The sequence below is a fragment of the Puma concolor genome, chromosome F2 (assembly GCF_028749965.1).
Source record: "Puma concolor isolate L17-30 chromosome F2, mPumCon1.1.hap2, whole genome shotgun sequence".
NCBI lineage: Eukaryota > Metazoa > Chordata > Mammalia > Carnivora > Felidae > Puma > Puma concolor.
The window spans coordinates 41,878,609-41,904,801 of NC_141684.1; the positions used below are offsets into that span (position 1 = coordinate 41,878,609).

At 37.8% G+C, this 26,193-nt stretch overlaps 1 protein-coding gene and 1 non-coding gene across 3 annotated transcripts; both read left to right on the forward strand.

The window, feature by feature from the left end:
- Nucleotides 1-2,529: 2,529 nt before the first annotated feature.
- Nucleotides 2,530-2,611, forward strand: TRNAS-AGA (transfer RNA serine (anticodon AGA)). The gene has a single exon. It is a non-coding gene; the product is annotated as a tRNA-Ser (tRNA).
- Nucleotides 2,612-3,025: 414 nt separating this feature from the next.
- On the forward strand, nt 3,026-26,193 carry CFAP418 (cilia and flagella associated protein 418). Of its 2 annotated transcripts, XM_025922995.2 has the most exons (6): nt 3,064-3,262; nt 8,310-8,397; nt 11,753-11,817; nt 12,359-12,424; nt 20,157-20,252; nt 24,056-26,193. In XM_025922995.2, the coding sequence occupies exons 1-6, from the start codon at nt 3,108-3,110 to the stop codon at nt 24,207-24,209; spliced, it is 624 nt and encodes a 207-aa protein (XP_025778780.1). In that variant the 5' UTR covers nt 3,064-3,107; the 3' UTR covers nt 24,210-26,193. The 2 variants fall into 2 exon arrangements, with proteins under 2 accessions (XP_025778781.1, XP_025778780.1); XM_025922996.2 differs by lacking the exon at nt 20,157-20,252 and having other exon boundaries at nt 3,026-3,262.

The following is a 26,193-nucleotide window of genomic DNA, read 5'->3' on the forward strand; positions in this document are numbered from 1 at the left end:
CACTGTCATTGGGCAACAGTGGATGTTCATTTAGAAGGTCTGGGGTGTGTGGGTGAAAAGCAGGGCTGGGGAAATTAAACTCAAGTACATGGGAATTTAAAGAGGCCTTGCAATTCATTATGTGAATGGCCAGGAGGATTATAAAACACCTTGTAACTGAAGAGGTTGGCCTGGAGCTGTGTGGGACAACAGAACCAGCTGTATCACCACCCCTAACTCATTTAGAACAGTGCTAGCAAGAAGGCAGGCTCAGAGCTTTCTTCAGTTACTTGGAAAAGCCAACAGGGCTTTATTTTCTTATTTTGGACACTTTTTTCCTAAAATACTTCCTTGGAATACTAAGTAATGTAATAATACACAGCATGCTCCTTTTACCATGTTTAATAATTGTATCATCTGAAGACACTTGGCTATTCTCCCTTACGACACATCTGACACTACGCTTTCCAAAACTGGGAAAGACTTAGGGGACAAGGATTTACATAACTGTCTACACATATTAACAACTATAGAAATAATAAATAAGATTCCTCACTTTGGAAAACAAAAAGAAAATACCAAAAATATATATATAATAGTTTTTTTTAATCTAATATGATTTGCATGAATGTAGAATCTTCTAAAATTACGTATATATTCATCATGTACGTCCACTTCCATTGTTTACAGTCCACTGAAGCACACCTGGTATCACTCCTGACATCTAGAGATTTTTAATAGTCTAGTCTCTATGATTTACAGTTTATCACATAGCCACACACATATGTGACATGTGACATTTCTCCTTGTAAACACTGAACTTTTCTCTAAGGCAAACCAGAAAGACAACATGACTAAAGTCAAGAGACCCAATGGAGAGTTGAATGAGCTGTAAGCAAAATTCTGAAAGCACCAACCTCTGGATGATCTATCCATACGTGGTATTTTATTAAAATGAGGATGTGAGTGGAAGAAGATGGAAACAAGCTCCAATTTTTTCTAATATTCATAACAAACAAAACACACAACTACAAGCATTTCCACTTTTAACTTTTCACGGTCCTTCATGCAAATCTTCTACATGCTAATAGATCTTTCAACTATTGGCCATATCACCTCAGATGTCATCATTTCTAGAGAAAAATCAAATCATTAATTTAAGCCTGTTAAACTGGATGGCGACTGTGCATTACTCCCCCTGGAACCCACGTTGCAAGGGCAACTTCAGTATCAAATGGCTTACTCCTGTCTTTCTGCTGGAGGCCATTTCCGAGTACAATCACCCAGTAAGGCAACTTGGAGGGGGGGCAAGGGAGGGGAACTTTAAAGAACTGAGTAGGAAATCAGACAGTATGTCAGGATTCTTATGGCTAAAACAAAGCTGCAGGGAGAATAAGCAGGGCAGCCCTACAGATAAGAGGAGTGTTGCCTTGCTGGGAATATTCAGTTGGTCTGATAGTAACATTAGTAGTTGCTGGTAGATGCTTGACAATCAGCTCTTATGGAGAAAAAGCCATGTTTTATAGCATTTGCAATTTCCCTGGTGTTATTACACCCATGAAGGCTGATTTCAAACTACCCAAAGTGATATCCCTGCATGAAATTCACCATAACAACCTCTGTATATTTCAGACACAAAGACATAACTAATCTCAACAGCATAAATTACAATAAAATGTGGGGAAATAACTAGACTATGGTGAATTTTGAGCATTACTGTTGTTTTTAGTGTCGTTATTTTAATTGTAAGTTTATATAATTTAGTTCTAATTAATGGTTGCATTTAACAATTGGCTCCCAAAATTCATAAAAATATAAAGGTGGGCTCTAGTGAGCAGGTACCATTGGCTCCAGCACACCACTGCATTTTGTTCTTCAGGGACATTAAAGACATTTTAAACAAACAACAAACCAAATAAATGAAGCTACTAAATCACCTGGATCAAACTATTTTCAGGGATTCCAAGGGTTACACTGTGGGTAGTATTTACAGGGATACCATTAAATGACAACACCTTACATTTGTATCACGCATTAGACTCTTCAAGTTTAGGGCACGATGGGACAGTCTGATCCTGCGTAGTGAATTTAAATCGGTGAGTAATAATAGCATTTTAGTGTCTGGTGCATGAAAAGAAATTCCTGGGAGCTATCCGTACAAGAGAGAAGTGTAAGGAAGGAACTGGGAGCCAGGCAAGGAAGCCTAGAGCTGGCCAGAGCCCCTAGGTTCCAGATTCCGTCCCGGAAACGGCTCCATTACTGAGAAAGCAGGTGTACGTTAGTACCAGGCTTTCCTAGCTCCCTCCTGTTTTCTGACTCTAACTTAAGAAGTCAGACTAGAACTCAGTTTTTTCTGATAGAAAAGAGTTGGACGGGATATCCTCTAAGAATCCCTCAAAAAGATAAATTAGAACCATAACATTCAAATACGCTTTTATCTGACAGAACAGCTTTGAATGGTTTTTCTCCCTGATCCAAACATACCTGTTACACTGTACACACTCGTGTGAAGAGTCTACATAGATCTCACTGCCAAAATTAACAGCAGCAGTAGTCGTGGCCGAGTGGTTAAGGCGATGGACTAGAAATCCATTGGGGTCTCCCCGCGCAGGTTCGAATCCTGCCGACTACGGGAAGGTGAACTTTTGCTGCCGATATTTGTTTTCGTTTCGGAGAGTTCTTCCCAGTGTTTCCCGCAGATTATTTAAGGAATTTTGAACGGTTGGAATACAATGGGAACCCCAATGGGGCCGTAAAAAGAGCGCGTGAGGGAGCTAGGGTGTCGCGTGATTGTGGTTACAACCTGAGCCCAGGAGGGGGAGACGGAACAAAACACGCCAATATGAAGCGAAGAAAAGCAAAGCGTCGCGAGGTCGCGCAAAAGGGACAGCTCCGACCTCCGGCCCCGCGGGCTGGCCAGCTCCGCCAGGACTCGCGGACCCCCTGCGCCCTTTCGCGCGAGCACGTCAGCGTCCGGGCCTCTCGGACGCCTGGGCTGCCTCGGGACGACAAGCGCATGCGCGGGAGTGGCCGCGAGCGAGAGCGCGATCTGTAATATCCTCGCGTTGCCCCTGGAAACCACCCGGCGGTGTCGCGACGGGAACGGGAGAAAGACGTAACGATTCAAGATGGCGAAGGACCTGGACGAGCTCTTGGATGAGGTCGAATCCAAGTTTTGCAGACCAGACCCACTCAGACTGGGCATGGTCGAGCGGCCCAGAGGCTGCGTCGGCGGCATCCTCAGCAACGACCGGAACCAAGCCGAAGCGAAAGAGAATCTCAGGTTAACAGGCGGGAGGGGTGAGCTGTCCTGGGTAAAGCCTGCTACACGCCCTAAAGCCGCCCGCTGCCCACGATCTCCAGCTCCTCTCCCTAGTCGGGCCGAGATCCTGAGCTCCCACTCCTAGTGCAGCATACACGTCAACTCCCTGTCCGGGAGGATTTGGGCATTTCTTAGCAAGGACCAGCGATCCGCCCGTGAGAGCCCTCAGCCAGTCTCTTTCACCTAGACAGGTCCCGGGGGCTCAAATGGGGCGGGGGAGTGCGAGGTGCAGCTTTGGGGTCCTCTCCTGAGACCCGCCCTAGAGGGCCGCTCTGACCAGGGTCTTTGCCTTAGCGTGAGTCCTCATCCCACTGTAAGATTCGTTCGCACAAAGAACCTCAGCCTATCGCCTCTGACCCAATTCCCCAGGCAGAATAATCCTTGGGCCGGTTGTTCGAGAAAACGATTCCGTTCTATACTGTGTCATCATTAGCTAATTTTTTTTTAAACTCAGAGAAGGGAGTAATATTAAATTTTGGATAAATAGTTAATTATTGTGAATACAATGTTAGTACAGCCACCTATCTTCTCCCTGTGGCCCCCAGGTAAGGGTCTCAGGGAATCTCAGGCATCCAAATTGAAATTTCAGGAGATTTCTTAAGTATTCTGGGTTTTGATCCTAAAAACTACCTTTCAAATTTGTCCATCTTTTTGATTCTGTATAATCATGAGATAATAAGACTTCTTTTTCCTCAATCCCAAAAAAGTCAAAATTTTTGTGTCAGAATGAATATTGCCCTTCAAAGTGATGACCTGGGAATCTCTGTAGTGACTATGTTGGAAATGTTTGTGTAATTACACAGAGGCAGCTTTGGAAAAACTCAAGAAAGTCATTCTTGTCAATTTATGACTGAGTCTGTAGTTTGGTTTTGTTTGGCCTTGGTGTACAGGTGCATGATTTCCCAGAAGTATTTACCCAACATCGGTACCCAAATTACCCGACCTAACCTCTAGTGACATTTGTTTATAAAAATTGACCCTCAGAAGATAAAAAACATTGAAAAGATTCTAAAGTTCAGAAACAAATTCTAAAAATTAGTTAAGTACTGGGCAGTATTCTAAAAAAACAAATGTAGAGCCAACTAAAATGACTACTTTGAAGGAGCTAATACTTATTTGACTGAACAGTTATGCAAATATCACTCATTAATTTATATATTTTTGCCTTGTATGCTGGAGGTCTTATGTATTCATTCCCAGTACATCCCACCGTCCACATTCCACAGCAATGTTATTTTACAATTTCTTTGGTTCTTTTTATTCATTCCTTGGGATGGAGAGAATTTATCAAAGAGCTTTCCAAAGCCTTCATCTTAGGAGAGCTAGCATGCGGATGGATAGGATGTCTTGGAGCATGCTGCTCAAAATAGAAAGGGCTGCTGAGGTGGATCCTCTTTAAAAACGGGTCCTTTATGCCTCTCCATGGCCTGTTCTTGAACTACTAAAATCCATCCATAATGTTTCTAGCATCCCATCCCATCTTACTACATCAGATTTTTAAGTAATACTTTTATAAAAGCTGTAGCAAACAAGTACTGCTGTTATTTGTGTGTTAAAACTTTTCATTTGGCCATGTACTTGTAAAGGTAAATTATGCAAAAAACAGCAGCAAAGGCCCTAAACCTAAAACCAAATACAGTCCCTACCTGGTATATGAGGTCAAACATTAAAATTTTATCATGAGCCAAAACTGATACTAAAAATTAGGAACCGGGGCACCTGGGTGGCTCAGTCGTTGAGCGTCCGACTTCAGCTCAGGTCATGATCTCACAGTCCGTGAGTTTGAGCCCCATGTCAGGCTCTGTGCTGACCGCTCAGAGCCTGGAGCCTGCTTCAGATTCTGTGTCTCCCTCTCTCTCTGTTCCTCTCCTGCTCTCACTCTGTCTCTCACTCTCTCAAAAATAAATACAATTTTTTTTTAAATGTTTAAAAAAAATTAGGAACCTATTTTTTTATGAATTTGTTAACAGACTACCTGTCAATTGTATAGCAATGTAGCCAGTATCTCTTCCCCTTATAAGAGTTAAAATACTGAAATTGTCTCTTAAAATGATAGCTCCACAAATAATAAATGACCATGCTACATCTGGATACCAGGAACAACTGCTTATGTAAGAGGTCAAAACCTATACAATTTGTTGAAGTATTCAAAATGATAAAGAGAAGGACTGGTTAGTTTAAAAAAAAAAACTCGGTTGAACTGCAATAGGACTAAAGTGGTTCAGGATGATACAGATGGGAATATTTACAGATAATATCATAACCTCCTAGATGATAGCTATAATAATAGCCAACATTTATTGAGTCATTTCTATATGCTAAGTGCTTTGTATGTGTCATATCATTTAATATCCACAACCCTGTGAGGTAAATAATATTATTATCCCCATTTCACTGACCAAACTAAGTAAAAGTTACTTGCCCAAGGTCATATTTCCAGGTCTACCAGGATATTGTAGATCTAGATTTAAGCTTTTATATATACCGTTTACATTTAATTTGGGTCTCAACTGTTTATATCTGTGTGTGTGTGTGTGTGTGTGTGTGTATATATATAGTGTATATATATATATATATATATATATACTTTATATATATATATATACACTATATATATAAATATATATGTATATATATTTTAGAGTATGCCTTTTACTTTTGACAAAAACTGTATCTTTAATCAAGATTAGAATATAAGAAGCCAAGTTGGGGGGGGACCAATAAGTGTTTATTAACCTTTGATTAAGATTATTGTATTATAGGAATGCCTCGTGGCTCAGTTGGAAAAGCATGCAACTCTTGATCTTGGGGTCATGAATTCGAGCCCCATGTTGGATGTAGAGATTACTAAAAAAATAAGTAAATGAACTAAAAAAAAGATTATTATAGCATCAAAAGACCAAAAAAAAGTATTATAGGGTCCATTAAAATTTGTATGAGTTCTCACTGAAATAATGGCATTCTTTTCTTCTTTTTTTCATTTCTATAATAAAGCATAGGCAATTGTATGCATCATGAAATGGTATAACAGACCAGAATCTTATGTAAGTGTGGATCCCTAATAGTTCTATTGGGTTCATAAAGTTTGAGTGCATCTGATTCTTGAAATTGTGAATATCCTAAAAACTAAAGGAGGAGAGAATTTCAGGAGAACAACTTAGCAACCTGCTGTCATAAAAGAAATTGAAGGAATTGGTGCCTCACAGCCTTGGGCATTTTCGAAAGATTAAAGGGGGGTGGAACTGAAAGCAGCCATTAAATTTAGTGATGTAGGCAGTGTTGACATTTGAGAGAAAAGTTTCACTACAGTTGAGGGATGTAGAGGCCAGAGATAGTATATTAAACCTGGAAAAAGTCTTAAATAGTTATCTAGATCTCATTTTTACAGGTAAAATATCTGAGGTTCAGAGAGGTTAAAAAGTTTAAACTAGGTCAGTAGCTCTCAACCAGTGATGATTTTACCACTCAAGGGCATTTGGCAATGTCTTGGCATATTTGTCACAACTGGGGAGGGGTATGCTACTGGCATCTATTGAGTAGAAGTTAGGGATGCTGTAAAACATCCTGCAGTGCACAACAGCCCTGCTTCTACCACCACCACCACCACCACACACACACACACACACACCAAAGAATGATGTGGTCCCAAATGTGAGAAGTTCTATGTTTGAGAAACCCTCACCCAGATCACCATCCCATATATTTGTGAGAGAGTAGAAATAATGGATATAGACTTCAGGAGCGAGTGAGAGGGTGGCAGCTCAAGAGAATTTTTGGAGTCCTGTATATACTTGTAAGTCAAGGGAACGAGCCAGTATAGAGTGGAAGAATTTAAGGGTAAAAGTTATAGAGGGAACAACTGAAGAGGCAAAGCCTGGAGATAGATGGAATCAGACATTCAGTGTCTGGATTTTCTTACATTGGGTTAATTACTCCAGGCAATAACAAAGAAGGATTATAATCCTGAAGTTAAGAATTTTCAGGAGCACTTGGGTAGCTCAGTTGGTTGAGCATCCAACTCCTGATTTCAGCTCAATCACAGGTCATGTGATTGAGCCCCACATCAGGCTCTGTGCTGAGTGTGAAACCTGCTGAAGATTCTCTCTCTAAAATAAATAAATAAATAAATAAATAAATAAAAGAATTTTCAGAGTAGATACAGTTCTGAAATCAGTCTGACTAAACTTATCTTCTAAAATATATACTTTAATGGTCTAATTAAGTTATGAAGTTGATATAAAGCATCTATAACAAACTCTAAAAAGAGTTCCTCTTGTTTAGCATTAGGTGTGCGGACTGCCCTAGATTGAATTCCAAACCTCTCTTCCCACTAGTTGTATGATCTTGGGTGAGTTTCTGAATCTCTCAGTCCCTGCTTCTTCATCTATATAGTAAGTATTCAGTAAATGTTAGTTAGCTATTAAAGAGTTTTGTGCAGTAACAGTTCATATCAATAGTCCTGTGATGGCTTTCCCTGCACAAAGTAGAAAGGTAGTTGAGATATTCTGTCAAGTGAATGCTCTTGTTAGATAGATAGATAGATAGATAGATAGATAGATAGATAGATAGATAGATCATTTGATTATATAACATTCAGCTCCTGTAGTTAAGAGATACGGTTATTGACTTACAATGGAACTCTTAGGGAAACAATTAGAAAGACTAATTAAAATTATCTTTGTTTATAATTCTCAGGTTCTACTTATAATTGTACGTATCTTGTGTTCTTTAAATAAGTGGTTGATGGAATTTAGAAAGGTAATGCCCAGCTTTCTCTTGAATATAGCTTTAAATGTTTTAAGTGTGAAATAGTAAAGTACATATATGAATTTGTACCTGATAAACTGCATCTTTGTGTCAACAGTCTTCAACTATGTCTATAGAAGGAAAATAATTAACATCACATTTATCCTCCTGTTACCAACTCTAATAATAAACCAATTAGACAAAATTCTTCTGATACTGACTGACTTTATCTGCACTTAAGCTTCAGCTGTTTTGTTTTCAGATCAACAGAAACATTTGCAAAAGAAGATGATCTTGACAGTCTTATTAGTGAAATATTTGAAGAGCCCAACTTTGACAAAAAACCTTTTGTAAGTCAAGTATTATAAATGTGCAGTAATTCTTTCATTATTTCAAGACATGTTTAGAACAGTCTGTAAATGTATAGAATGCACAAGTATCTGTAGTCCTTTGAATTCTGAGAAATACGATTATTTTAAAGGAATTATTCTACTCAGAGTTATAGAAAAAATAAAATATTAAAAACTCTCAGTATGTGTTTTGCTGTTCATTTCTCAGCAAGAATGAAACTAGAAAAGCTGTTAGAGCAGAAGTCAGCTCACAGATGAAATAGGTTTCTTACATTTATTTGTATACTCTTAAGAACGCTTTTCTAAAAGACTGAAAACGGGTACCTGGGCATCAGATCCTTGATTTCTGCTCAGGTCATGATCCGAGGTTGTGGGATTGAGCCCCATGTGGAGCCCGCTTAAGATTGTCTGTCTCTCTCCCTCTACCCCTGTCTCCCTGCCCCTCTCCCCTACCCGTGCTCTGTCTCTCTAAAAACAAAATAAAAATAAATAAAAGATTGAAAACAGCTTTAATTATAGAAATATGCTTAATGTTTCAGATGCAATGACATTGCTGTTATCCCATGAACCAATGAGTACATTGTTTGTATTTTAATGTTTAAGTGCTTTTGTATCTATCAACTTTATAAAAAGCTTATAAAATAACAGCCAGCTATATATTTACCACCCATAGTGAACATATCTTAATGTTTTGTCATATTTGCTTCTCTGGATTTGTTTTTAAAGAAATAAAAATTATAGTTTAAGAACTCCAAATCCTACTCTACTGCCTTTCTTCCCACAGGTAACCTATCCTTTCCATCTATACTTTTATATTTTAATTACATACTTATATAATCCTAAGCCATTTTAACTGATGTACAATAGTCCATTATGTAATTCTGCCACAGTTTGTTTACCCACTTCCCTGGTAATAGACCTTTAGATTGTGACCAGTTGTTGCATTTAGGAACATTGCTTCTTCAAATATTCTTTGCATGGCTTCTTTTATCCACGTACGAGAGTTTCTCTAGGGTGTACAAACCTAGAGGAGCAATTGCTAGGTCATAAGGTGTGCTTATCTTCAACTTTTCTACCCATTGCCAAAACGTTTTCTAAAGTGACTATACCATTTCTATTGTGGCCAGCAGTGGATGAGAGTCTGTATACATTAATTTTTACTGGTTTGGTGAAAATACATTTGTGAAATTTAAGAGAAGGAGGCCAGATGGAAGTCTAAATTACAGGGACCACGAAGGGAAAAAAAATTTAAGAGATGAATATAATACCAGGGGCGCTTGGGTGGCTCAGTTAAGCATCTGACTCCTGATTTCAGCTCAGGTCATGATCTCATGGTTCATAAGTTGGAGCCCCACATCAGGCTGTCTGCTATCAGTCACAGAGTCCACTTCAGATCTTCTGTCCCTCTCTCTGCCATTCCCTTGCTTGTGTGCTCATGCTCGCTTGCTTGCTCTCAAAAAATAAACATAAAAAAAAGAAAGAAAAATATATTATCATAGAGGGCTTTTTTAATGTTTATTTATTTTTGAGAGAGCACAAGCTGAGGAAGGAAGAGAAAGGGAGACAGAATCTGAAGCAGCTCCAGGCGCTGAGCTGTCAGTGCAGAGCTCCAACTCACAAACCGTGAGATCATGACCCAGGCCAAAGTCAAAGTCAGACGCTCAACCAACTGAGCCACCCAAGCGCCTTTCAAAGAGGCTTTTTTTTAAGGGGGAAAATTACTAGGCAGTGGTGGTGGTAAGGATAGAGATAAGAGCCACTTTTATTTTTGGTAGCCAGACTAAAAATCAAATGACTAGTATAGAGCTTAAGATCTTTATTTCTCTAAATTTAACATTTTCTGTTCATAAGCAGATGGTAAATTAATAGGCTGATGACCCAGTTGATTAACATATCAACATAGTAAGAATGATGAGTACTCTGCAAACAAGAATGCATCATAAATGCCAAATAGCAATGCTAATTTAATCAATAGTAGGATAAAACTGCATGATGTTCTTGTTACTCAAGGATCTGAACAATTTGTTACTAAGTACCATAGGGCATGTATCTGTATGTGAGGTACTATCTCTTTAGTTCAAGACAGTTCAGAAGGAGATGGAAATACTTCTCTGCTTTGGCTTTAAAATACACTAAATTGAAATAATAATTTCTACAATTGTGGGTAGGTGAACTTCTTTGCATTTTTTCTGATAACTCCCTTTTTTTAGTTATTGTATTCAGTTCTCCAGATCGTGAGGGGAAAAAACAATCTAAATAAACTTCTGGAGGAGAGCAGATCTATGTAAAACATGGATTGGGTGAGGAAGAGAGGTGTCTTTGAAGAGGTATCTGTGCCACCTTATTCTTATCTTAGCAGCTCATCTTCCAGAGAAGAGAGCACTGCTTCCTCCCCCATTGCTAATTCCTGTTGAATTTCTGAACTGTTCTCAGACCCACACAAGAAAGCCCAAGAACAACAAATACTGTGCGTGCAAGCCTGGATGGTACATGAAACATGTTCCCCCAATAAAAAAAAAAAAAGACTCGTCCACGTTTTTATCTTTAGGCATGCATCAAAAATTTTTCCAGTTCTGTTTAACATCAAATAAAAAAGAAATAGTGAAACAAAATACTTCTGCCTCCGTTAAATTTCCTCACCTACTAGGTAAAATAAAGGCATGTCTCTGCATAGTTTAAATTGCATTTTCTCCATCTTACTTCCTTTCCTTGGCGGTGGTCCTGGTATGTGGTTGGTTTATGTTGTTTGGTACCATATACCAGTTAACACTTAATAAATGCTTGCTAATAATGATGATGTTATGTAACCATATAGGAACTACTGTATGGTTGTAACTAGGTAGTTCTACAATTTCCTTGAATGTCTATTGGTTGGTACCATTCCATTTGATCAAAATTAATATTTCTGAAGTTACCCAGGAGTTTGGTTAGTTTATTTTCAGTGCAGGTGAGTACCATTTACAGCCTTTAAAAATGAGTCTGAGGTTTTTTTTCCTCCTCAATTGAATTTTTCCAGGATGAAGTTTTAAATAGCAGGTCCTTCATATTAAATCATTGAACTTAGTATTAACTGAAGAGTTATAAAGTGACTCTAAATCTTAGCATGCTAATAATGGCAGTATATCAGTTTCCTAGACTAAAAGCTGAGTAATTTACAAATTCCTTAGGGAGGTCTACTTCCCTTTTGCCTTTAAAAGGTTTTGATCATTGTTTTTATTTCAGTAACTTTAAAATTATACAAAATTTGTATTTAAGTCATTTAAAAAATATTCTTGTTATAAAATAAAGAATATTAGATTTTATGTTAGAATTCTTCAAGTTACCCTTGGCCTTTATTGTTTTGTTTTTTTAACAGAAATTAAAATCTAAATCTTCAGGTAACACATCTGTCAGAGCTCCCATTCAAGGCCTTGGTAAAAGGTAAGTTGAGATTGCTTTAGTGAATTATACACACTAGTGAGCAAACACTATGAGCATAGTCTAGTAGATTTTGTAACCATTTAAACAACAGTGACATTGAACAACAAAGCACTGGTTGGTTTTCAAGAGAAAGACCAATAGCAATATCTTCGGTGTTCTTACGGTCTGTGACCCCACAGTGTAAAAGAACTTGAATGGAAGATTATTGCATTGTAAATAATTTTCTGCCACATGAAAAAAAAATAAGTGTGAACAGTTCCTCAAAATTAATGTTCTGTTATATTCTTCAGTGTTTACTTTGTCCCTTATATTATTTGGCAAACACATTTTTCTGTGACTCATTTTAACTCTTTGAGTGTTCCGGAATGTACAGGTTATATCCAATAACACAATGATCCTGGAATAAATACCTCTTCTTTGAAAGTTAGCCTGATCAGGAAAATATACTGTTTGATTACAAGTATATAGAGTCAATGAGGCCAAACTCACTTCTCATGTTTTTTTATTGTAATTTTTTCTCCCATCTATTGAACACGTCTAGCTGCAGCCCAGTGTACCTTGGTGGAAGCACTGCTCCATGTGGAATTGGAACAAATACTTCACAGAGGTAGGAGGTCAGAAATAGATTATCTTTCTTAACTAGGTTTTTCCCAGTTGATACCCTGTCCTTAAAATGTAGCTCTTATCATCTTGGCATCCATCTGTTTTGTAATGAGAGGTGTATTTTATTAGCCAGGTTAAGAACACTGTACTGAAATGTTTGTTATTCTGGGCGATAGCTGTTGAAAGCTGTGATGTTGGGTGTGTGCTGTTCATTGTGTTGATGCCCATTTCTAAGCCCCACGTGAAGTGCCTGGTTCATTCCCATCCAAGTCTGCTTTCCACAGGACACCAAGAGAGAGCTTCTGCCTTGCCATTTTTGCCTTCTGGGCAGTAGAAGCCAGTGGATGAGACAGGCAAATGTGGCCGTGCAGCTACATGATGTGTTACCCACTGTCTTGGCCAAACAGCATAAGAAAGCTGGGTCTTCAGTACCCAGAAAGTTCTCAAACATAGTCACTTGATTTTACATGCTTAAAAAGCAGAAACCCTCCTTTCTTTGTCTCTTCCCCACCCCTTACACCCACTGTCTCATTCATTACTTCTTTCAGGACAGTCTTATGGTCCTGATACCACCCACCCCATTACTGCTAGAATAGTCCATTATCATTGTCATAATGTAGGGAAACAAATTGGTTTAAGCATATCTTTCTGTTGTCCTGAGACTGTTGATTCTGTTTTTGCAGAGGCCTGTTTGTCTAGATTATTATATTTTGTCTAGTCATTTCTAAAACACTTTTCTACTTTCTGTTAATTTTTTAAGAAAGAAAAGAATGAGATATATAATTGCATGTTGACCACATTTTAGGAGGAATAATGGTTATATTGAATAATAGAAGTGGGATCTAAAACTCATTGTAGGAGGGTTTGTAGTGGTGCTGGCCTAGATCCTAGGAAGCCTAGAAAGAAAGGCCATGGGACTGAAGGGAGGTTGGGAGTGTGGGGAACCCTGTATTGGAAACAACAGGCAGCAGAATGGCTCAGATGGGCTACTAGAAGTCCCCCAGGGTGCTGTCTGCTGTAAGGGCTGTAAATAACAATTAATAGCACTTGAATCATTGTGCGTTGAGGGCCATCTATTCAAAGAATTAGAAACACAAGCTGGCCCTCACAGAAGAGTACAGTCTGCTTGCTGGCAGTCCTTACTTACCCATGTGGAGCCACTGGGACTTGTCTCCGTGTTTCCAGACCACACCCCCTCCAACCCCAGCTTCTCTCAGATCACCTAGGAACTGCAGTAGTTTCCCCGCTACCACCCACTCCTTCTTCTCTAGCTTCGCCCATATATAACATGAAGGATAATATCCCTAACATATTCTTTTGAGCACATCTCCCCTGTTCAGAGGGAAAATGAAAGCTACCATTCATCTCACATTAACGCTAGAGTCATTATTTGCTTTGCCAGATCGTGTTCTTCCTGGCTTCACCTCCAGTGAAAGCCGGGTTAGGATACTTCACTTGCACCAGAACATTTGTTATCCTCTACTTTCCACTTACATTTTTCTGCCTCTGAATGTTTTTCACATTTATTCCTTTTTCTAGAATGACTATCCTTTCTAATGTATGTCCTTGCTGTCTTTGCTTATCTACAAATTTTTTTCTCATTCTATTTGAGCTTCTTTTTTCTTTTCTTTATATGATATTCTTAAAATGCCCATCATGTCCCAGCCCTTATGCTAAATACTAGATGCCAAAAATAATAAATACATACATACATACATACATACATACATACATACATACATACATACAACCCTATCCAGGAGAGGAACTGGTAAAGAAGCAAATGATGACCCCTGCAGAGCATGAAGAGAAAGGGCCCTGATGGCAGAATGCCTGAGTTCAGATCCTTCACTGTGCCACTTGCGAGATGGGAAGCCTTGAGAGAAGGGATCTATCTTCTAAAACTTCATTTTCCTCACCTGTAAAAACTGAACATACTCCATGGAGATATCATGAGGATTAAATGCAATGGTACCTTAGAGTATGCCGATGGTGCAAAACATAGCTAAGATACTTTGAGTAATAGTTTGCAATTATTTGTGGGTCTTTCTCAAATGGCAGTGCTGCTAGTCCTATATTCTCCTACTACTTTTCCATTTTATCTCAGGAAATATGTATCAGTGTTTACTTACAGGTGTCTTCTGATTTTACAAATGGTCTCTAAGATAATACATTCTGGTTCACTTCCAAAAAGTAAATATTTCATGAAGATTTTCTTTTATATGGTGTTTTTTACATGTACTTTGGTTCTAGCACAGAAGAGTCTTGCTCCAGATGGAATTTAAGTAGACAAAAGAACAGCCTATTTTTATACCTGGGGGATCCTATTAGATAATATTGACCCATGAGCATGCCAATATCCATCAAACCCCTTCCTACTTTCTGCACAGCTACAAAAGGAAAAAACACATACTGTTAGCATATATATGCATAGATAAATGTTTATATTCGTGGATCTTTTCTTCCTTACCATTACAAAGATACCCTCATAGACCATCCTCTTCATAACACAGATCTATACCCACAGGAGGGTAAGGATAGACCTGTTCATATGCATGTAAAACATTTTATGTGTGAAGTACTTTATGCTGTCCAGAGCACTGTTTTAAATATGCTTATTGGTTCAACTCCACAGGAAAAAAACCAGGATGCAAATAGAGCAAGATTTTTTAACCCCATTTTATAAATAAGGAAATTGAGACACTGGTGTCAAATTCATTGAACACATATTAGCCACCTGTTTACGAGGTCCTAGGTTGTCAGTGATAAATAAATGCACACTTCTCTGCCCTCAGTGAGTTATCAGTCTAGATAAGGAGAGAGACTTTAAATAGGTAATTCCACAAATAAGTATTTAATTTCCATATAATACATAATTTGAAGGGAAAGTGCAGGGTACTATAAGCGTAGATAATTAGCACCCAGTTAATAGGAAGGGTTAGAGAATGCTTCCCTAAGCAAATAACATTTAACCAGACTACAGCATGAAAAATGAATTAGCAAAGAGAGGACCATTAGAGCCAGAGGGCACATGGTGTTAGATGATCCCTGAGCTGGGAAGGAGTTTTGGAGTAGCACAGGACAGCCAGGTGAGCTGGAGCATAGTGAGTGGGGGAGAGAATGGCTCTTGATGGGGCTGGCAAGGTAGTTGAGGGACATTTTGTTTGGGGTCCTGTAGCCCTCTGGAGGATTTTAGAAAATGTATTGATATTTGCAGTGGAAGCCATTAGTTGTTTTGTTTGTTTGGGGAAGGGGGGACTGGATTTTGTTTTTAGCAGATGGAGTGACAATCATATTTGTATTGATGAAGTCATTTTGGCTGCTGAATGGAACATAGATAAGAAGTTGGAGGGACAAGACTGGTGAGGACACAGGGAGACCAGTCAGCAGGTAGTAGTTATGGTGCTCCAGGAAAGAGACAGTGATGATAGCTGTAACCTGAGTAGTGACAGTAGCTGTAGGGAAAAGGTGTCATGTCTATGCTATTTAGAATCTAGAACTGACAGAACTCAGTGTTTAAATGGCTATGGGAATTAAGAGAGAACATTGTCAAGAATGACACCCCAAGTAATGTGCCTTGCCAAGGTCACAAAAATTATTACAAATCGAGGACTCAAATATGTAACGTGTTCTTGGCCTATGATGCTTTCTAGTATACCAGTTTGCAGCAGACCATGTAATATATGCAAAAGGGATGAATCTTAGATGTTTTTTCTATTGCTGCTACTGTCATTTTCCAACTGCCAAACATCAAGGCTTCCTAGTCCACTGTGCATATCTGACAGGATTTAACTGAGAACCAGAGTCTAAGCAGAAGACTATATTGGACTGTATTTTGGGTATTCCCATCATGAACATCTTTAAAATTGTAAATATTATACTTACTAGCTGGACAAAAGGACAAAGCTGATGGTGACAACTTGGTATTTGCGTTCCCTCCACATTTTGGAGGAAGAATCCTGACAATTTATCTTTCATTAGAATCATGCCTTTTTTTTTTTTTTTTAGAGGTGCTCTAATATGTACATAGTTATGAGAGAGAAATGTATTTAAGCCCTAAAAATAAGCACTTATTTACATGCCAAGGGCATAAAGGAAATTGAGTCTAATTTTCCATGTGTTTTATTTGTCTGATTTCTAGCTGAAGCTCTGGTTTGGGAGTAATGCTGAATGAATTTAGAGTAAAGATTTGAGTCTTTTACCCAGTTGGTGGAAAGGAGAACGAGTAGCAGCAGGAAGCATGGTGGCATTAGTAAAGTATAGATAAAACCAAAGTGTTATTTTCAAGCCAGGTCGAATTTTACTCTCCTATTTTTTAAACTACTTGTAAGACTGGATTATTTCATAGGCTGCTACCAATTATGATCTAATAGAGTGAATCGTAGCAGCAGAATGATTTCTTAGCTGCAAGTTAGTTTTATTTTTCTCACAGGGCAGTGTTTGTAGGAAAATGTGGTAGTGTGAGTAGATTTGAATAAACTACTAAATTTTAAATTAAATTAAAAAGCTATATTTAATATTATGGTTGAGATTTTACACATACAAAATGTCAGGAGATTCTAAATTATAGTTCCCGCAACAGCAATAATTTAGCCAAATTGCACATATGTATTAAGGCATTAAAGTTAACACTCTGTGCAATCATGTAATAAACTACATACGCATAAGAAAGCAAGTTACGGCAGCTTTGGGAATCATCATTTTGCATTTCCTGACTTGTACGTTCAAACTCCAAGTTCAAATACGTACGAATGTAATTGTGTTAAATTTCCATATGTACAAATACAACCCTATAAATTGTTAACAGTTTGAAAGAAAATACAGAATTGTTTATGAAACTTGTATAGATTTTGAGTGTTTATTTTTTTTATGAGTAATCATTTTTAAAATAAAAGCATTTATTTTCAAAGAAATTGTCAGCACAAAAAATATTCGCAATTTTGAAGTTACCATATCTGAATTTTAGAGAGAAGTGAAAAATATATATAATGATGGGGTTTTTTTTTATTATTTTTTAATTGCAGATGTCTTGAATGCTTATTTTAAAAAATAAAAACGAAATTTAAAAATGTATGAAGAGAAAGGTAATAATCTTCTCTCCCCTCCATTCCCACTACCCCTGAGGCAGCCAGTGTTAGTTACATAGTATATAACCTTCCACACTTTTCTCCAGGTTCTTCCAAACCTGCAAACACCTATATAGGAAATTTTTTCAGTTGTTTTTACAAAAATAGGATCATGCCATATATGTTAACTGTGCACCTTACTTTAGACATCCCTCTAGGTCAATAGATAAATCTAATTCTCTTTATCATCCAGCTACCTAATATTCCATAGTATAAATATATTTCATATTGTTCAGTCTTTTCCCTTTTTAATAAGTATCCAGGTGCTATCCTGTTTTTGCCACTTCAGCAGTGCTGCAGTTCAGTACAGATTCCTGATAAATGCTTATATACTGATGTTTTTGTTTATATGTAATAGGTGCCCAAAAATGGGATTGCTAGTGCAACAGCTAGCAGTAATTTTGATTTTAAAATAGTGCTAAGATTTTTCCCAAAAGGTTATAGCAATTTACATACCCACCAGGAATGTCTGAAAGTGCTAGATTAAAACATTTATTTGTGGTTGCTTTAAATTTTGATTATGTTATTTTTTAACTATTTAACAAACACTATGCCAGGCACTGTTACTAGCACTTTACCGGTATTAACTCATTAGGTCCCAATAATAATTCTAGGAGGTATAGAAGTATTCTTATTACCCCCATTTTATAGATGGGAAACAGTCACAATGAAGTTTTTTGACTACAGCTAGTAAATAGTAGAATCACATTTGAAGCTAGGCAGTCTATCTCCACGTCTATACTATGATGCCTGTATTAGAGAGATTGAATATATTTTTAAGGGTTTTTTGTTGTTGTTGTTGTCGTCACTTGTAAGCACTCTTTTATAGCGTTAAGTATTCAGCAATGTGTTGAAAATATTTTCTTCCACTCTATCACCACTGGTCTTTTCACTTTGTTTTTGGTATCTTAAAGCCTCTTTTTATTTCCTTTTAATTTTTAGATCAAATGTGTATCTACACTGATTCTAGTTTGTTTAATTTTTTTTTAGTGTTTATTTATTTTTAAGAGAGAGAGAGAGAAAATGAATGAGCAGGGGAGGGGCAGAGAGAGAGGGAGACACAGAATCCAAAGCAGGCTCCAGGCTCCAAGCTGTCAGCACAGAGCCCGACTCGGGGCTCGAACCCACAAAGGCGTGAGATCATGCCCTGAGCTGAAGTATGGCACTTAACCAACTGAGCCACACAGGCACCCCGTACATTGATTCTAGTTTTTAAATACTTCAAACAGTGGAGGAAATGTCTTCTTTTTTAAAGTAAATCACAGTCACTATACAAATCAAATTGTTGGGGCGCCTGGGTGGCGCAGTCGGTTAAGCGTCCGACTTCAGCCAGGTCACGATCTCACGGTCCGTGAGTTCGAGCCCCGCGTCAGGCTCTGGGCTGATGGCTCGGAGCCTGGAGCCTGTTTCCGATTCTGTGTCTCCCTCTCTCTCTGCCCCTCCCCCGTTCATGCTCTGTCTCTCTCTGTCCCAAAAATAAATTAAAAAAACGTTGAAAAAAAAAAAAACAAATCAAATTGTTTGCAGCAGCAGTTCATAAGTATTTCCACATATTGTCATTTTACTCCTAAACTTACTGTGTAGTATGAGTTTTGAGAAACATGTGACATTTCAATTCCTCACATTTTCAGTAAGTACCTAGTACCTGTTAAGTGTCATTCCAGTCATTCTACCCTCTTTCTCCTGTATCATCAGTGTTTCTCTTTTCTCTGCATCTTTACCATCAACATAAAAATACGCTTTTTTTCCTGGCTTCTTAAATATAACCTCCTCTTAACCCGTTTTCTTAACCACCTCTCACTCCCTTTAAAGAACCTGCTCAGATGTACTTCTCAGTGAGGCCTGTGCAGACTACTTAAAATTGCAATCCACTCCCTCCCGATACTCCCAATTTTATTTACTCTACTTATCATTTCAAAATCTGGAAGCACTTTTCACCTTCTAACATACTATATTATTTAGTTATTATGAGTATTGTTTATTTCTTCTCTCATTAGAATCTAAGCTCCATGAAGACAGTGTTACCAGCACATAGTATTCTTTGGGTAAATATCTTTTAAGTGACTGAATGAATACATTAATGCCAAATAGTGGGGCAACTGAAGCGAGTAAGATACTGTCCCAGCATTTAAGTAGCTTATGGGGTGATAGATTCATTTCCATATAATGTGGCAAATTCTGTGATAGGGGCGCCCCTGGAATTTTCAATAGGAAGGGAAGCAACTTAAAGAAGTTATCCTAAGTGAAGATCTCCCTCAGACACAATTTGAAAACCACTGAACTAAAAGATCTGCACATCCCTTTTGTCTGACTTATATCTGTACAGTATGCATGTGTGTGTCTGTATCAGTATGTAAGATCTTAGTAAAATATGTAGGTTTGTACAGAAATCAAACCTGCAAGTTTGTGCAGAAATTTAACCTGAAAATTTTTACCTGAAAAATAATCAGTCCTTTAGTTAAAAAATAAGATGTAATCACATTAATCTTTACTTTTCTGTTGTTTACTCAGTCATCTCTAATATGTGGTGTATCCTATTAATAAATCACCAGAATTCCCTATTTAATTTTACCAGTAATCTTTAATGTACTGTTCTTTTTCTCTGAACAGAGCTTGTGACCATCTGCGTTGTGTAGCATGTGATTTCTGGGTAGTAAGCTACGACGACTTTATGTGGGACAAATCATGCGATTATCTGTTTTTCAGGTATGTTTCCAGAGAACTTCCCTCTGTGAAAAAACGTACCAGTATACCTTTTTATTTCTTATTTTGCTCTAACGTCTCTTGGTGGACTTGGCAAGATCATGTAGCCTCCACCTCTTGACCATTTCATCTCTCCATCTGCTGTCAGGCTATGTGACGATTTGTTACTTCTGGCAGGAGTGTAGAAAGAGCCTCCTCACTGATTTTTCTGCCTACCTTCTCTTCTTTCTGACCACCCTTTCCTTGCTGAGAATTAAAGCATAACTCTGAGGGTGCCATTCTCTTGCCCAAAAGTCTTCTGCTTATGGAAGCATGTCCAGGTTCCTTAGTACAGAGCAAGACCCTTCACAAGCCAGCCCCCATCTGTCTGTCATCCACCTTGTCCTTCCCCAGTTTACTTCTCACCTTCACAAGATTTTTGCTGCGTCAGAGTACTCAGTACTGCCATTTCTTCGGACAGTGCAAGCTCTTCCCGTCCTGGGACACCTTCCCACCATCCCACCATTTATCTACTTAAACCTGAACTGCCCCTCAGGGTACAGTTCATTGCGTGTCTTCCATGATTCCCTCACCACTCCTGTCAACTTGGAAGTAATTTCGTTTTTTCCTGGGTCTCCACAGCACTTTGTACCTATCATAGCACTCACTGGAATAGAAGATTGAAAATCTTAAGTTGGTATACGTCTGCCTTCCTCCTTGTGCTCAGGATAGTGTCTTACTCATATTTTGCAGTTTGCACATTCTTTTTTTTTTTAATGTTTATTTACTTTTGAGAGAGAGGGTGCACTGGTGTGAGTGGCAGAAGGGCAGAGAGAGAGAATCCCAAGCAGGCTCCTCACTGTCAGTGCAGAGCCCGATACAGGGCTCACACTCATGAACCGTGAAATCATGACCTGAGCTGAAATCAAGTCAAACCCTTAACCGACTGAGCCACCCAGGTGCCCCACAGTGTGTAAATTCTTGAATACTTACACCATACCTAACATTTTTAAGATGATGTAAGTTATAAAAATGTATCTGAATTGTACTTCACATTTTCAAATAAAAATTAAGAGCTAAAAACTAATAAAAGTGCATAAGGCATGCATTTTGCACCCCCTCTCCCCCGCCCAAACCTGGGCCTGAATAAGAATTGTATTTTCTGATACAAGTAATCAGAATATATTGCAGCTGTCTCCAGTAGTGAAGAGAAGGAAAAAGGTGAGAGTTTCTTCTGCACCTCTTTTGGCAGCCATTCTCATGTAAATCCATAGGAATCTTCTCTACTTGAATTATTTTTAAACTGTCTCACATCAAACCGCTTTCGGGGGGCCTGGGTGGCGCAGTCGGTTAAGCGTCCGACTTCAGCCAGGTCACGATCTCGCGGTCCGTGAGTTCGAGCCCCGCGTCAGGCTCTGGGCTGATGGCTCAGAGCCTGGAGCCTGTTTCCGATTCTGTGTCTCCCTGTCTCTCTGCCCCTTCCCCGTTCATGCTCTGTCTCCCTCTGTCCCAAAAATAAATAAACGTTGAAAAAAAAAAAAATTAAAAAAAAAAAAAACCGCTTTCAAAATCTTATGAAAACTTTGAATCCGCTTCACAAAACTTCAAATATACAAGTACATGGAAAAATTACAGTTTGAGAGGTTTCACATTTCCCAACCCAAATAAAGCCTAGTGAAGTCCCCAAATCCCAGATCAGGTTAGCCCACTTGTTAATTCTAGAGTTGGAAAACTTAGCTTGTGATTTCAGATCCGTTTTGCCATTTCTGACTTTTCTCAATCCTCTGCTCTATACTAATTTCCGGTTAATGTAATGAGTGGTCAGTAACCCCCATATGTCACCAGTATAAACCATAAACTTTTATAAAACTAGTGTAGAATAAAAGAATGCATGTAGTATCAATGCTAGGATGAGCCCTCTGTGACTGAGTAGAGGGAGGTAAAATAGTGATGTATTCAGGGGGAAAGCTAGGAAATGGAAGATTTTTCACATTTGATGGCCTAGCCGTCTGAATGAGGATGTGATCTACAGAAAGTAAAGGATTGGAGGGAAGATGAAACATTTGAGGAGGGTAGGGAATCACAGCTGAAGAAAAGCACAAGTAGGTGGTCACCAAAGAAGGCAAGTTAAAACGTTTGCAGGATGCCATTAATTGCCTGACAACACAGGGAACCATTTATAGTGGTGTCAGTCTGTACCTTGGTTTGTTTTATTGTCCTTATTTTGTAGATGAGAGAAATAGTGTATTCTAGCTTTGACAAGTTCTGGAATTTTCAAAGAGAAGTATAAGCTCTACTTGATCATCCTGCCATAATAGCTAAATAAAATGCTTTTGTTTTTCTACTAAATCATTTTCTTTACAGAAAATTATATTTCTAAGCTTTTTTTTATTTGTTTATTTTGAGAAAGAGAGAGAGAGAGAGAGAGAATACGTGGAGGAGGAGCAGAGAGAGAAGGAGACAGAGGATCCAAAGCAGGCTCTGTGCTGACAGCAGAGAGCCCAACATAGGGCTCAAACTCGCAAACCATAAGATCATGACCTGAGCCAAAGTTGAATGCTTAACTGACTGAGCCCCCCCAACAGGGACCCCTCTAAGCTTTTAAGATATGTGCTTCCTTAAAAAAATTCTGCATACATTAATTAGTTTCCTGGCTACTCATGATTCCTGCTCATAAAATCTCCAATTAAGGATTCAGTCAAGTATCAAATGTTAAATTTGTCACAATATATTACAGCTTGAATAAAGAACTTTGTTTTCTTCATTTAACCACTTAGTTTTCATTAAACACAGTTTTGTGGAGTTTTTTCCTTTCTGATAAAACTTAGATTATTCATTTCTTCCCCTAGTTTGCTGTAACACTTACCTAGTCAAAGTGTCAGTTTCCTGAAAACAAAGTTGGCCAGTAAAATCTCTGAGATTTTGTTAGGTTCAAACCTAAATTATGCCTGGGTTTAGTACAATACAGTACTGAGTATGGTGCCCACTGACCACCAGAGGGCACTTTGTAGCCTGCCTTCCATTGCAGTGACCTCAAAAGTAATAGCACTTTTTGTCTCTTTTTTTAATATTTATACTGTGTTTCATAATTTTGCTTTGTACTTTTTCATCACTTCATTTTGAATTTTTCCTTTTTTTCTGTTACATACATTTGATACATTGATTATCATGAAAACCATAATTGATTTTCAGTTAATTAAACTTAAATTAACTTCTTTTTTTTTATAGTAGCATCAAGTCAGATAGTTATCATTTTTTATAATGGTTCTGCCCATTGATTTAATTGTTTTAACATTACTGACAGGGGCTCCTGGATTGCTCAGTCAGTTAATCATGCGACTTTGGCTCAGGTCATGATCTCACAATTCGTGAGTTCAAGCCCCATGTCAGGCTCTGCTGACAGCTCAGAGCCTGGAGCCTGCTTCAGGTTCTGTGTCTCCCTCTCTCTCTGCTCCTCCCCCAGCTCATGCTCTGTCTCTCTGTCTCTCTCAAAAATGAATAAACATTAATGCAGCATAGACATTTATTCTGTTGCTAATAGTATATCTTGCTGATAAACGAAAGATACAGTATTAGTTCAACAAATAGAAAAAACAGGCACTTTTTCTCTATTAATGAGAAATTGCTATAGTTAACCCATCAGAAGCCTATTGTCTTTATGCCTCTTATGTGCCTTCCACTGACCATATTGCAGGCTTTTAAAAATATGGTATAGGTGAGTATTTGAGGTAGGAGATGAACCACCATCCCTCCTACTCTCTTCTCATATCATGTCATCTCTGATAAGACAAAGCCACTATGCTAAAATCTTCATTTTTTATTAATAGGAACAACATGCCAGAATTCCACAAATTAAGAACAAAGTTGGTAAAGAAGAAAGGAACACGGGCCTATGCCTGCCAGTGCAGCTGGAGAACTATTGAAGAACTGACTGACCTTCAGACCGAACATCAGCTTCGTTGGGTTTGTGGTAAACATTAAGAATGCAAACTTTTTGTGTTTAAACAAATGTATCCGTGAGAGCAATCTCCACTAATCATCATCATATTTAGGTAAAGGTACATAGCAGTATCATGCCCTTTGGAAAAAGACAGGAAATTTCATTTAATGGCTATACAGCACAGATTTTCAAAGACCAAATGGACTTGAGAAGATAATGTGTCCAATAATTTTGGAATTATTTCTTTTTGATATATGGGCATTTTACTTAGTAAATAAGATAGCAGTTCATCCAAATTCTTTGCTAACCTATCTCCTGTTAAATGGAAGTTTAATTATGACGTTTTATACAAACATATAGCCATTCATTAGCAACTGCAGTATTAGTCACTGCTAATACATTTAGCTAAATATTCCTCACGTATAATATTTAAAGGGGATAAAGCCAGCCAGTGTAGAGAGGTCACTGAGGGGTGTATACATCATCTCCTCTGGTCAAATCTATTGTTGCCAAAAATCATAATTTATACATGGCAGAAACCATGTGATCAGTGGCTCACTGAAGGATTTTTAGGAGTACTGGTATGCTGTAAATGAAAACACTGCCTGTATCTGACCTTACCTCAACAACTCACAGTGATATGCATAATAATGATAAATATGTATTACTAGTTTTAACTTATTTCTTCTTTTGTTGATTTAGATATCAAAAGTTACTTAGTTTGCTATTTTAACAAATAATCCATTTATATATAAAAAAAAAATTTTTTTTGATGCACCTAAAATCACAAGGAAAAATCCTAATACAGATAGATCATTGTTAGATTTTTTCCAAGTACTTTCTAGCCTTCAGTGCCTAAAATTCCATCAAGTGAACATCAAGTAAGATATTTTCTCAGGCAGCCTGTTGATTTTTTGGTATGATCAGGTTAATATATTATTTACTACAGGAGTGCATGAAAGAGAAATAAAGCATAATTGAACCAACAGGTGATCTGTTAGGCTTCTCCTTTACATCACTGAGACTTGAGAAACCCTACAATAGCAGCCCATTCATGAAGTCAGTTACCTAAAAACTATCAGTTCCCAGCACCATCAAGAAATTTTGGGGGCTTTCCAATCTACCATAAGCTCTTTGTTGCATGTGTCTAAGATATCATTCAAATGTATGACACAAGGTATGCTGAAAGAGAGTAATTGAAGCAAAGTTGTGATTGCTTAGTCTTAAGCTGAATCCATTCCAGTCACCTGATTCAAGTAAGAAGGATCAGCCATTAAAATCCTTTTCCTAGCCGTGACACATTTGCTTACCTGTAAAACTTACTCTAGTAGGTCTAGCATTGCAACGGAACTCATAGTGGCAGATGCTTACATTTTTGTATTGACAATGTATACAGACCTTACTTACTTTATTTTTGAATAAAAAGTTTTTACTCCCTAAAATTTTATCTGTGTGTAATTATATGAGAAACAAGGGGATTTGATTGAGAAACCATTGGTCATAATGATGACGTTTTCTTTATATTCAAATGTGCAAATTTACTAAATCATTAATTTGAAAATTTTTTTCTTTTTTATTGTTTCATACCTATTCTATATCCTAGATACATTGCTCATGTTTGGCATTCCATAACATAATTCCCCAATGTCAGAAATATATATATGAGCTCACATTGTTGTTGGCAGTTGTACAATCTGTAATCTAAAATGTAGAAAGAATATTATGTTTGTATACTGATGGATAAATAATTTAAGCCAAAATGCAACTATTTTAGTAACAATGCATAAGAAAAGTATAGTTTCTGCTAAGTTATAATTTTAAAATGCAAAGTCTATAAAACTTTCAAGATGTTTTGCCTGTTTGTTTTCAATATTTCTCATTTTCTACTTTAGCAATTACCTATTTTTTGTCAAGCTAGGTAGCTACTTTCCTTGAGCTGTATTATACTCTCAGATCCTTATCCTGCCTAGAATAATAAGTAAATAATAAATCCTGCCTATAAATAATAAATAGCTTTATTCTGTA